At 37.6% G+C, this 12979-nt stretch overlaps 1 protein-coding gene across 1 annotated transcript in view; it reads left to right on the forward strand.

The window, feature by feature from the left end:
* The window catches only part of Abl2 (ABL proto-oncogene 2, non-receptor tyrosine kinase), a 79122-nt gene that overhangs the window by 46419 nt on the left and 19724 nt on the right, over positions 1-12979 (forward strand). The window contains exons 2-3 of the mRNA XM_013015520.1: positions 10572-10634; positions 12397-12567. Of these exons, the coding sequence (XP_012870974.1) occupies positions 10572-10634; positions 12397-12567 (234 nt within the window). The remainder of the gene's footprint in view (positions 1-10571; positions 10635-12396; positions 12568-12979) is intronic.

Consider the following 12979-nt stretch of genomic DNA (forward strand, 5'->3'; position numbering starts at 1 on the left):
TGGGGCTTGAACTCTGGGCCTGGATGTTGCCCCTCAGCTCTTCAGCTCAAGGCTAGCACTCTACCACTTGAGCCTCAGCACCACTTCCGGTTTTCTCGTGGTTAATTGGAGATAAGAGTCTCACAGACTTTCTTTCCTGGGCTGGCTTTGAACTGCGATCCTCAGGTCTCAGTCTCTTGAGTAGCTAGGATTACAGGCATGAGCCATTGGCCCAGGTATAGTTTCCTTTTTCTTGATAACTACGTTTCAGTTTATTCAAAGTCCATTGTCCACCATTCACTCACTCATCATAGAGAAGGTTGTGTGTGTGTGTGTGTGTGTGTGTGTGTGTTTTGGTACCAGGGATTGACCTCAGGGCATCATGTTCACACTCAGCTTTCTGATCATGGATGCTGCTCTACCACATGAGCCACAGCTCCATTTTGGTCTATTTGGTCTCGTGAATGTTTCTATCCCAGCTTGTTTCAAACTGAGATCCTCAGGTATCAGGCTCCTAATTAGCCAAGATTATATGATGTATGAACCATTGGTGCCTTTCTGAAAAGGCCCTGTTTTAGCTTTGCATTTCTAGCTTTTAGGTCACAGGTCAATTTTAGTATCTTGAGTGTAAAAAGCTAAATGTGCAGCTGGTTGTTGGGGCCCTTGGTGTATAGAACCTGATTCCTGTCAGAAAAAATATTTAATAAGGCATATACACTTCTGCATTACTATGTTACTAATTCTCTTAAGACTTAAAGACTTGTAAGTGCTACAGACTGAATTTCAATTTCTACTCCAAATTCTCTGTATTGTATCATATTACTATAAGTTTGACCTTGAATGTCACAAAGGCTCATGTATTTGAAGGCTTGTTTAGTTTCCTGTTGTCAATGTTAGGAAATGGTGACACTTGAAGGAAGTGTAGGGCCTAGTGCGGAGAAATTGGGACACAGGGAGTATACTCTTGGAGGAGACATTGAGACTCTAGTCCTCTCCTCTCCTCTTGGATTAATAACTGCCTGAATTCAGCAGACCTGCTTTATCACACAAACTTGTATTGTGATACACTGTTGGCATTGCCCAGACAGGAGGATCAAGCAAAAATATCCACTGAACCTCTGAACTGTGGTTCCCAAATAAACTTTCCCTCTTTAAGTCTGATTTTTTGTCACAGTGCCATAAAGCTGAATAATACATAGTTTGTTCTAAGAAATAGAGAATAGTGCTGGGTGCCAGTGGCTCCCACCTGTAATCCTAACTACTCAGGAAGCTGAGATCTGAGGATCGAGGCTCAAAGCCAGCCTAGGCAGGAACATCTGTGAGACTCTTATCTCCAATTAACCACCAGAAAACCAGAAGTAGCTCTGTGGCTTAAGTGGTACAGTGCTCGTCTTGAGCTGAAGAGCTCAGGGCAGCACCTAGGCCCAGAGTTCAAGCCCCATGATTGACAAAAAGAAATAGGTTTTCTCAGTAAGGTTTAGTCTAGAAAGGTATACTCTGGGGTTCAACATTCAACATGTCACATTTTATGTTTTGTCTAAAGTCATATATTACTTGTGGATTTTACAAGTTTCTCATAAAGGACCTTTTATTTTCTAGTGTTCTTTATTTGTTTACTATTATTATTAACAATCCTGGAGTTTGGAATCAGCACCTCATACTTAGGTAAATACTTTATCACTTAATCCATGCTCACAGACCTTTTTTGTCTTCGTTTATTTTGGGGTTTATTTTTGTCCAGGCTGGCCTGGTACTGTGATCCTTCTACTTATTTCCCCCATTAAGGTGAAGTCACAGGCATATATCACCACATAAGTCTTGATTGTTAAGCTAGAGTCTCTCTAATAGCCTCTCTACTCCCAATCTCCATTTCCAGTGGATTTGGGATTACAGGCTTGAATTACTGTACCTAACCCCACTATCTTCAGTTTTGTTTCTTTTTCATCCTATTAACATATTACTTTTTCTAGTTTTAACTATTGGGGCTAGGCACTAGTAGTTCATACCGGTAATCCTAGCTACTCAGGAAGCAGAGATAGGAGTATCAAAGCCCGTCTGAGCAGAAAAGTCTAAGAGACACTCTCATCTCCAACCAACCACCAAAAAACCCCAATAACCAAAAAACTGGAAGTGGAGCTGTGGCTCAAGTGGTAAAGTGATAGTCTTGAGCACAAAAACAGGCCAGGAGTTCAAGCTCTAGGATTGGAACCGAAAAAGGAAACTCACTGGACGCTTTTGAAAAATAGAGGAATGAAACTTGGAAAATGACAGCAATAAATGAAATTACTCTTAACTCAATCCGTTGATTGAGACAATGTCCTTTTTATAATTAATATCTACTGACAAAGAAGAATGACAGTAAAACAACCTATGTCACAGTGGTGGTACCAGCAGGAAGGTTGTAGAACTAATATATGCTAATCTTTTTTTTTTAAGTTTTAATATTACAGCTTTTCAGGACATGACTGGATAGCACATTCTTGAAATCACAGTACTTGGTAGGTTGAAACGAAGATTACAAGTTTGAGGCCAGTTCAGTCTCAAAAAACCCTCACCCCCAGGTTGTTGTTATTTTCAAGCATTATTGTGCCATCTTTTTAACCTGTACTAAGTACATAGACAAAAAGTTTATGAAGACTTCTGACTGTGCTTATGAGTCACATTAAACTATTTCTCTGACTTTAGATTCATGGGTTCTTTAACTTGATTACTGTAAAGAATAAGTCTTTATGTTTTTTTTTCTCCCCTATTTATTTTTTAAAATGTTCTCAGTGTTTTGTTGTGTACAGGTTTTCTCCAGGGAAACGTTCTGGTACAATCTTACCTCATTTCCTTAAGATAAAAGCCTTTGTATGTACTAATCCTTAGTTTACTTTATTACGAAGCTATTTATTTCTCTTGAGTACATATATGTATAAAATATTCCAGAGCTCCTGAAATAGTTCTCTTTCTGACTCAGTCTTTTGGTGTTTACTATGTTTTCCATTCAGTTACTCCACCCCATGGGTTGTGAATGCTTGCATTTCATTGGTTCCCTTTGGCTCCTACACATACACATGGTGTGGTTTGTCAGACAGTGGAATTCAAAGACTTTCTCTTTACTTGGGACACTAACTTTTTTGCGTCTGGTCAGAGTTATGATTCTGGGGACAGTTCTGCTTCCATCTCGTGGTTATGACAGACATCAAAACACTGCACTTTGTTTCCATGAGGTTCCAGAATCTCCTCTATCCGACTTGACAGATACAGGTATGTATTCTTTAGAATTGGTAGCTTGGAGGAACCATAGACTGCTACAATAATCAAGTGTCAGTGGAAATATTAAAATAATTTACTACCACTTCATTCTTGGTCAGCAAAGTTTTATCTGCTTTTTCTGGTATTTTTTTAGTAGAATTATAATAAAAAATAGAATATAAGTAAAATGTGTTACTTTATGATGTTAATATATGCATGTCTTGATTGAAAAATTTAAGATATAGGGAAAACTAATTATTAAGAACAAACACAACTTTAAAAAACAAGTGTTTAAAACATACTAGTTTCTTAGAAAATATGCAAAGTTGAATTCAGGCAAGATAAGTGTTTATAAGATACTAAAATTTGATACTTTAATTTCTCCAATGATTGTATGACTGATTATTAATTAAACTAATTGGTAAAATGGTTACAATAAAGCTAAAACATTAAGTTCCAAATTAGGTCTGAATTTGTGTGTCACTTTTATTTTTAATTTTAATTTGATACATAACGATAGTTTTACTTTGTACAAACTCTTTCTGATATTTTGCTTTATTTTTCTTGTGTCCTTCAGGTGTATAAATAAAAGAAGATAACATAATTGCCAAAGTTCTTTACACATATTAAAGTCAGGGTCTTGCATTCTTAAGTCCATGATCTACCTCAGTAGAAGTGATTCATGGAAATTAGTTAAGTTGGTATGTAAGTTAACCTAATACACAGTAGTCATTTATATTGTTCAAAAATAAAACATTCCCAGCCTACACACTTAAATTATTGTGGTTCAGTACATCTGAGTCATCTAGATACCACTCTCTTAAATGAAGAAAGTGGTTAAAGACTAGACTCCAGTACTCTCTGTAAAACACTTTGACATTTGCTTGTTCTTCCCACAGCTTTTGTTTCATTTTGGTTTAGCCTTTGTTTCTGAGCTTGTTCCCTTCTATTTAGTTCTTTAATTCTTCCTGATTCAGTACATGTTCTTTCTTGGCCTCAGAAAGTTTAGGATTTTTTTTTCCCACTGAAAGTGATTTTCTTTTTGTTTGGTTTTAATAAGGGAGGATGTCCTTCTGGTTGATATCCTGTACAGATGGGTTGGACAGGAAAATGACCCTTAGTTCTATGAGAACATAAGAATGAGTAGTGAGAAAGAAGAGCTTTGCACTCAACTAAAAGGACCCAGATATGGGAAGAAGACAAATAGGGACTAAAAAATATTTTTTTCTAAGTTATAGTTTGTGTTCTTTTGCTTCAAATATAACCTTTATCTTCTATTTATTACTTCATATGTTTAAAGAATATATGGTATTGTTTGAGTTGGATATGACCCTTAATTTACACAAATTGTTGTATGAGTCTGTTTGGTTCTTTTGTCAAATAATAGGATTCTTAAGAAGCTGATTTTGGAAACTTCCTTTTTTTGCACTTAGAATTCCTCCCCTGCAGCCCATGTGCTAGATATCCTTTCACATTAACAATCATCAGTACCAACAAATCATTTAAATAGCGATACAGGTGGACCTATTGCAACAATGAGATGTACAAGTGGTTATGTTGAAAACGAACTTGGTGGGGGGGGGACAGGGAGGGATGGGAAGGGGAAACAAAAGGAGGAGGCTACAATGCTTGATAAGAAATGTACTCATCATCTTGCCCATGTAATTGTAACCCCTCTGTACAGTATTTTCACAAAAAAAAGAACCTAAAAAAACTTTCAAAAAAATCATCAGTACCAAATTGGTGCTCATCTCACTTAGATGGTTATTCAATTTAAAGTTTTACATTCTGTCCTCTCACAGCATCCTCCATGAGCATGGCAGTTTATATGATTTATTCATTCAGTAAAGCTTTTTAAAAAGTCTATTCTGTTAACAAAATAGAAAATTTTCTGTTCTTATATTGGCGTAGTTAGGTTATAACAATTAATATAATAAGTAAATAGTTGTCAGGAATAGATGCTATGGTAATAAAGTAAGTGAGGAAAGGGAATTAGGGGTTGTGGGAGTCTCACTGGGAACAGTGTACTTTTAAACACTCTAGTTAAAAAGTGTCACACTGATAGGATAATATTTCAGTGAAATGTGCTGTGGGCCAGGCTTTTAAGCAGAATGTAAAGCTATTAAGTAAAGCCATTACAAAGATCTTGAAGCAAGAGTATGCCTTCACATTCCAATTACATAAACAGCAAAGCTGGTGCTTAGCATGAGGTAGTCCATTGAACTGAACTGGGAAAAGAAAATGTGAATACCTTTTAGGCTTTTATGACTTTGGCCTTTTACTATAAAATTGGGGGACTAATTTTTTTTTCCTTTTTATGTATTTTTTTATGCTGGTACTAGACTTAAAGTCAGGACCTGGATGCTGTCCTGAGCTTTGCACTCTAGGCTGTCACTTTACTACTTGAGCTACAGCTCCAATTCTGGCATTGCATGGTAAATTGGAGATATGCATATCTAGGGTTTTTCTGCTTGGGCTGGCTTTGAACTTTGGTCTTCAGACCTCAGATTTTTGAGGAGCTTGGATCACAGCCATCAGCTCCTGAGCCTTACTTGTTTTCCTTATTTTTAAAAGATTAAAAAAATTAGCATACAAGAGGCATTCATTTTGACATTTCCATAGTTGGATATAATGTAACCATTAACATTGCCACCTCTTATTAGTTTCTATTATCTCCCTTCCTCCCATCTTAAAACAATTTCAACTGTTTTTATTGTTTCATTTCAGAGTTTTAAGCAGAAGTAACACAATCTGACTTATGCATTATAAGATGGTCAAGCCCAGCACCTGTGGCTCACTCTGTAATCCTTGCTACTCAGGAGGCTGAGATCTGAGGATTGCAGCTCAAAGCCAGCCCAGGCAGGAAAGTCTGTGAGACACTTACCTCCCTCCAATAAACCACAAGAAAACCAGAAGTGGTGCTGTGGCTTAAGTGGTAGAGCACTAGCCTTGAGCTAAAGAGCTGAGGGATAGCACCCAGGCCCAGAGTTTAAGGCCCATGACCAGACCTCTCCCGCCCCCCAATAAAAAGATGTCAATTAAGGATTTATAATTCTGTAAGTCAGTCTTGGTCTCCCCATTTTCCATCTCCCATTTCTAACCCCAAGTTATGCAATTTGATTTTTATCTAATGTGCATTGGCAGTAATTACTATATTTGCTCACCTTTCCTCCCTCCATTCCTGTGGCCCCATTTGTCCTTTCCCCCCAAATAGTTCCACTTCAGTTTGTGTTTCTATGCATATAGCCCCATATGTGGTGTTATGCATGTTTGCATGTTTGATCTTGCTTCCACATATGAGAGAAATCATGGTGTTTGTGTCTCTGAGCCTGGCTTTTACTTAACGTGTTTTTTTTTTTTTTTTCCTTTCTGGGTCCATCCATTTCCTACTGCACGATAAAATTCCATTGCATATGTGTATCACATTTTCTTGATCCACTCACTTGTTTTAGGGCAACCGTGCTCTTTTCATAATCTGGCTATTTGTGAATATTTGTGCAAGTGTCTGTCCTGTCTTCCTACTGGTAATGCTCTAGGTAGATTCCCAGGTGTGGTATTGCTGGATCATAGGGTGGTTCTATGTTTAGTTTTTTGAGTAATCTCCAAACCACTTTCCAGAATGGTTATCCTAGCTTATATTTCCACCAACAGTATAATAGGGTCCCCACGCCAATCCTTGTCAGCATTTATTATTGTTCAATTCTTGATGCTTGCCAATCTTATTGGGGCGAGATTGAATCTTAATGTTGTTTTGATTTGTGTTTATTTCCTTTATAACCGGTGATGTTGAAAATTCCTTGTGTGTTAATTGGCTGTTCTTCTGAAGCCTCTAGCTCCTTTGCCCATTTAGTGACCAGGTTACTCATTGGAAGCAGGAAAAGGGCTTTAGTTTCTTGAGCCTCTTTTATATTCTGGATATTAGGCTTTGTCAGATGTATATTTGGTAAATACCACCTCCCAATCTATTTTTTCTTTTTTGGGGTCTGGTTGTAGGCCTGGACTCGGCCTGGGCGCTGTCCCTCAGCTCTTGAGCTCTACCACTTGAGCCACAGAGCCACTTCTGGCTTTTTTCTTTTTGCTTATGTGGTGCTGAGGAATCGAACCCAGGGCCTCATGCATTCAAGGCAAGTGCTCTACCACTGAGCCACCTTCCAGCCCCACGTCCTCCCAATCTATTGACTGTCTTTTTTTGTCCTTTGCTGTGCAGAAACTTTATAGTTGGGTGTAGTCCCATTTCTCAAGTTTCTCTTATTTGCTGAGCCATTGGCTCAGTTTTGCCAGTGTAAAAGATAGCCAACTTTAAAAATAAGCAGTAGAGATCAAGTATATAGAATCATGGAAAACAGTTGCTTTTTGACAAAATGTATGTGACAGATGATGGTAATGATAGGATGTTGGTTCCTAGGGCTTGAACTCAGGGCCTATGTGAGATCCTAGAGCTTCCTTCCACCCTCTACCTGCATGTGCCCCTGATCACCACCCCAAAGCTAGTACTCTAACGCTTGAGTCAAAGCTCTATTTCACCTTTTGGGGGGGTATACATAATTGCAGATTAGAGTTTCTTGGACTTCCCTGCCAAAGCTGGCTATGGACTACATTCTTCAAATTTCAGCCTCTTGAGTAGCTAGGATTAGAGGTGTGAGCCACCCCAACCTGGGTTGGGGTGCACTTTTTTAAGGCAGCAAGTACACTGGATATGATATGTGATGTAATAAAGGAGTCATGAGTTATTACCAAAGTTTTGGCCTCAGCACTTAAACCAATGGAATTACCATTAGCTAAGATGGGGAATTCTGTGGGGGAAACATTTTTGTGATTGTGGTGGAAGTGAATATGGTATGATTTACAAAGTGGTATTAAAATTTTTTTTCTTATTTTAGGACTAAAGTTGGCTTCAGTAACTACTTATGGTTTCCTTATTTGGGTTATTAGTAATGCGAAACTTCTGAATTCAGGTTTTCTTCTTTTAATTTCAAACAAGGGGGATGTTGTACTATGAAAAAACAATGAATTGTAATTACAAAATTAGATACAGTAATAATTTAAAAAACCTGTAACATACTACATAGTACAGTGTTTGGTCCTGGTCATGGAGTTCTTTATGGATAGTAATATATGTGAATGTGGTCTTCTTTTTGGCAAATAATTTTATTTCAATAAAGCACAATCCTTTATAGTCCAGTAGAAATTCTGGTGAAGTAGATCATCTTTGGAATAAAGAAAAACAGTACATATGAGCAGTTAAAAACATTATTTCTTAAAGTTTGATTTTTTTTGTTAATTGTAAATTAATTATCTTGTGTGTGTGTGTGTGTGTGTATATATATATATATATATACACACACACACACACACACACTTTATCAGTTCCATTCACTATAACTTTGTAACTGTTTTAAACACAAGAACACACTTGCATTCAATTTACTTTTCAAAAGAATAACATGTATTTAAGTTTAGCAACCCTTATGGCAATACTGGAGTTTTAACTTGGGACCTTGTGCTTGGCAAGCAGGCACTCTTGTCATTTGTTTCATACCCCCTAACCCTATGCCCTTTACAAACTGGTTTTTGGGTGTTTTTGTTATTGTTAAGTAATTGTGCAAAGGGGTTACAATTCCCCTAAATTAGATTATGAGTACAATGCTTTTTGGTCAGTATAACCTCTTCCTTTGTCTCCTAAATTATTGTCTCTCTCCCATACCCATAAGTTACAGAGTCTCTCTCCCTCTCTCTCTCCCCCTCTCCCTCCCTCTCTCTCCCTCTCCCTCTCTCCCTCTCCTTCCTTCCTTCCTTTCTTCCTTCCTTCCTACCTTCCTTCCTTCCTTCTTCCCTCCCTTCCTCTCTCCCTCTCTTCACCCTCTCCCCCTCTCTTCCCTCCACCTCTCTTTCTCTCTCTCTTTCTCTTTTCTTTTTCTTTCTTGTGCCCTGTCCTGGCACTTGAACTCAGGGACTGGGTGCTGTCTCTGAACTTTTTCACTCAAGACTAGTGGTATACCACTTGAGCCACAGTTCCACTTCCAGCTCTTTTTGGTGGCTAATTGGAGATTAGAGTCTCATGGACTTTCCTTTCCTAGGCTGACTTCTAGCTGAGATTCTCAGACCTCACCCTCTCCAATAGTGAGTTTTATAGGCATGAGCCACTGGCACCCATCCATAGTTCATTTTTTATATAGTGTACTTTGAATATAATGTATTTTCTCACCTTTTCTCTTTCCATTTCTGTACATTGCCTTTGCCCATTCCCAAAACATATTTCTACATTCATTTTGATAAAGTCATTTAGTTGCTCAAACTGCTTTTTTTTTTTTTTTGCCAGCCTTGGGCTTGAACTTAGGGCCTGAGTGTAGTCCCTGAGCCTCTTTGTGCTCAAGGCTAGTGATCTACCCCTTGAGCCACAGCCCCACTTCCTGCTTCTTCTGAGTAGTTTATTGGAGATAAGAGCCTCACAGACTTTCCTTTCTAGGGTGGCTTTAAATGGTGATCCTCAGATATCAGCTTCCTGAGTAGCTAAGATTATAGGGGTGAGCCACAGGTGCTTGGCTCCAAACAATTCTTAATGTAAAGCAAAACTTAATTACCTCTAGAATTTTAAACATGCATTCCTTTTCAGAGAAGGAAGAATGTGATAGAGTGAAAAAAATAAAAACTTTGAAACTGAGAGTTACAGATCTACCTTGCAGTGGGAAATTCTGTCTGTATCATGTAGATAGTTGTGAAACTAATTTTTAAACATTGGTTAAAGTGATGTTGAGATTAAGATACATCTCATTGTTTTCTGTCATTTTTGTTTTTATATAAGTTGGGAATTCAAGCAGCTGTTATTTAACACATTTTCAGAATTCTTGACAGAAAAATATAGTTTTTAAGACTAAGCAATATATTGAACCTCAGGAAACTAGCATGTAACATGTCAGGTTTTAAAAACAGGAAAGAGACATATGTGAACTCTTTCAAGGGAAAGTACAGGGAGCTGAATGTTGTTAAATAATCAATTAAAAGAAGAGTAGCGGGGCTGGGAAGGTGACTCAGTGGTAGAGCGCTATCCTTGAGCTGAAGAGGTGAGGGACAGCGCCCAGGCCCAGAGTTCAGGCCCCACGACCGGACCCCCTCTCCTCCCCCCAAAAAAAAGAAGAGTAGGATAAGAATCCATTCTAGGTGTCATGGACTGCAAGAATAAAGGTCAAAATGTATGAAAGCACAGTTTTAGGTGGGGAGATATGAAACTTGAGATGTAGGTTTCCACCTGCTGCTCATGAATGATCTTGAAGGCAATTATAAAGGAGTCTTCAGATTGATGTGAACCATGAAGAGGTCTAACAAGAGTGATATGGTTAAATTTTTTTCTTAAATAGATCACTTTGCCAGCTGTGTGGAGGATGGATTTGAGGGAGACAAGACTGGAGGCGGTAGTCCAGGTGAGATCCATTGGTAATCGGTACTAAGGCTTTGGAACTAGAAATGAAGGAGAGGGAATGGTCTTGAAACAAATCCACAGATTCAAGGGGGTTCCCTCCTTTCAAATATTTTTTTTTAAGTTTTAAATTAATGAGGTAAGGGAGCAAGCATAATAAAAAAAATTATAGCTGGCTCTTTTGTGTCAACAGCCATAAAAACAATCTCTGGTATCTAAAATTCCATAACTGGAACTACAGAGAGAGAGATGGAGAGAGAGAGAGAGTGTGTAAAATCTACCTGGGCTATGGGAAGATGATCTCTAACTAAGGTAGTATAGTACAAGGATCAACTGTCTCTGTAGTATGGCAGATTTTGAAACTGTAAAGCCTTGAGGAAGAAAGTATTACAAGGCTTCAGCTACTGCATATGGTAGAAACTTAAATATCCAGTGGTGCTGATAGTTTCTAGAACTTTTACAGGAAAAGCAACTCAATTTTTGCTATTTTGGGTGTTTTGTTTTTTGTTGGTCATGGGGCTTGAACTCTGAGCTTAGGCTCTGTCCCTGCGCTCTTCAGCTCAAGGCGAGCGCCCTACCGTTTGAGCCACAGTGCCACTTCTGGTTTTCTAGTGGTTTATTGGAGATAAGAGTCTCACGGACTTTCCTGCCCTGGTTGGCTTTGAACTGTGATCCTCAGATCTCAGCCTCCTGATTAGCTAGGATTACAGGTGTGAGCCACCAGTGCCCGGCTTGGGTTGGTTTTTGTAGTGGGACTTGAACTCAGGGCCTTAGCTTTTTTACTCAAGGTTAGTGCTCTAACCTTGGAGTCACAGCTCCTCTTGTAGGTTTTGTTGTTGTTGTTGTTTTGCATAGTTAATTGGTGATAAGAGTCTCAGAGTTTTGGTATTTTTTTTTTTTTTTTTGCTTTGGTCTGGGCTAGCTTTGAAATTTCATCCTTAGATCTTAGCCTTCTGAGTAAGGAGGATTACATGTGTGAATCCCCAGTGCCCAGAGGCAGCTAGATTTTTAAAAATTAACGAAACAATGAACAGTTGTAAATTCTTGTAATGTGAAAACATATTTTAGAATGTCTAGATAAAATGTTTTAATATTAAAACAGTTTGGAATCTTTATATGAAAGCAAAACATGTTTCTTATGCTAAGCAGATAATTTTAAGATCATTTTGAAAGACACACTTTCTATAGCTATATGAAACAGTCAGGATTTATATATTTTTGGAAAAACCCCCACCTTTTTCTATAATTTCCATGGCAAGTGTAAGGATAAGAAAAAGATAGTTTGGAAGGATTTATTTATGTATAACCATTCCTTTAAAATTTAAAATAATCATAATATAAAATAATCATTTAAATAGTTTAAATATAATATAAAATAATTTAATGTAATTTAAAATAATCATAATACATCCTATCTGCATCTGTTTTTGCATTTCTGTTTTTCATTTTAAGAAAACTGTACTTTTACTATTCATTTCAGCCTGATTTTAGTGAATGCATGTAAGTCAGTTAAAGTGTCATTTTGTGGTCTTTCCTCTGGCTGCCTTTTTATATTTTCTGGTAGTAAATTGCTACTTCATAGTCAGGGAACACTATGTATTTGCTCATTATGATTCTGTAAACTGTACAGTTCTGTCCCCACTTTGGAATCTTATAGACTAGCATCTGAAATAGTATGTATATGCTGAATTTAAATGAATGTTCAGCTGTTGAACTAATTGTGTTGAACTAATTTTTTTTTTTTTTTGCCGTTTCATGTTTTTTAGAAGCTTTGCACCGCCCCTATGGTTGTGATGTTGAATCCCAGGCCCTGAATGAAGCCATCAGATGGAGCTCCAAGGAAAACTTACTGGGAGCTACTGAGAGTGACCCTAATCTTTTTGTTGCACTTTATGATTTTGTAGCCAGTGGTGATAACACACTCAGCATTACTAAAGGTAAGCCTTCTGTGTAGTAGCATCCTTTCACTTTCCAGTTTTCATTAGTAGTTAAGAAGTAATAAGGGGGGTGGGGGGGAGTGGAGGGGTAGGGAGGGTGGGAAGGGATGGGAAGGGGAAACAAAGGAGGAGGCTATAATGCTTGATAAGAAATGTACTCATTATCTTGCCCATGTAATTGTAACCCCTCTGTACAGTATTTTCACAATAAAAATAAATAATTAATTAAAAAAAGAAGTAATAAGCCTTTTATTAGCTTCTGATTAAAATTAGCCATGTTGATTTGATACTTTTAGTTTATTTACTGTTTTGAAAAGTATATATGTATAGATATATTTGTTATATAAGTATAGATTCATATTTATATATATACAGAGCTCTTTATATATGTATGTGTATATATGTGTGTGTG

Source organism: Dipodomys ordii, unplaced genomic scaffold (assembly GCF_000151885.1).
Source record: "Dipodomys ordii isolate 6190 unplaced genomic scaffold, Dord_2.0 Scaffold27, whole genome shotgun sequence".
Taxonomy (NCBI): Eukaryota; Metazoa; Chordata; class Mammalia; order Rodentia; family Heteromyidae; genus Dipodomys; species Dipodomys ordii.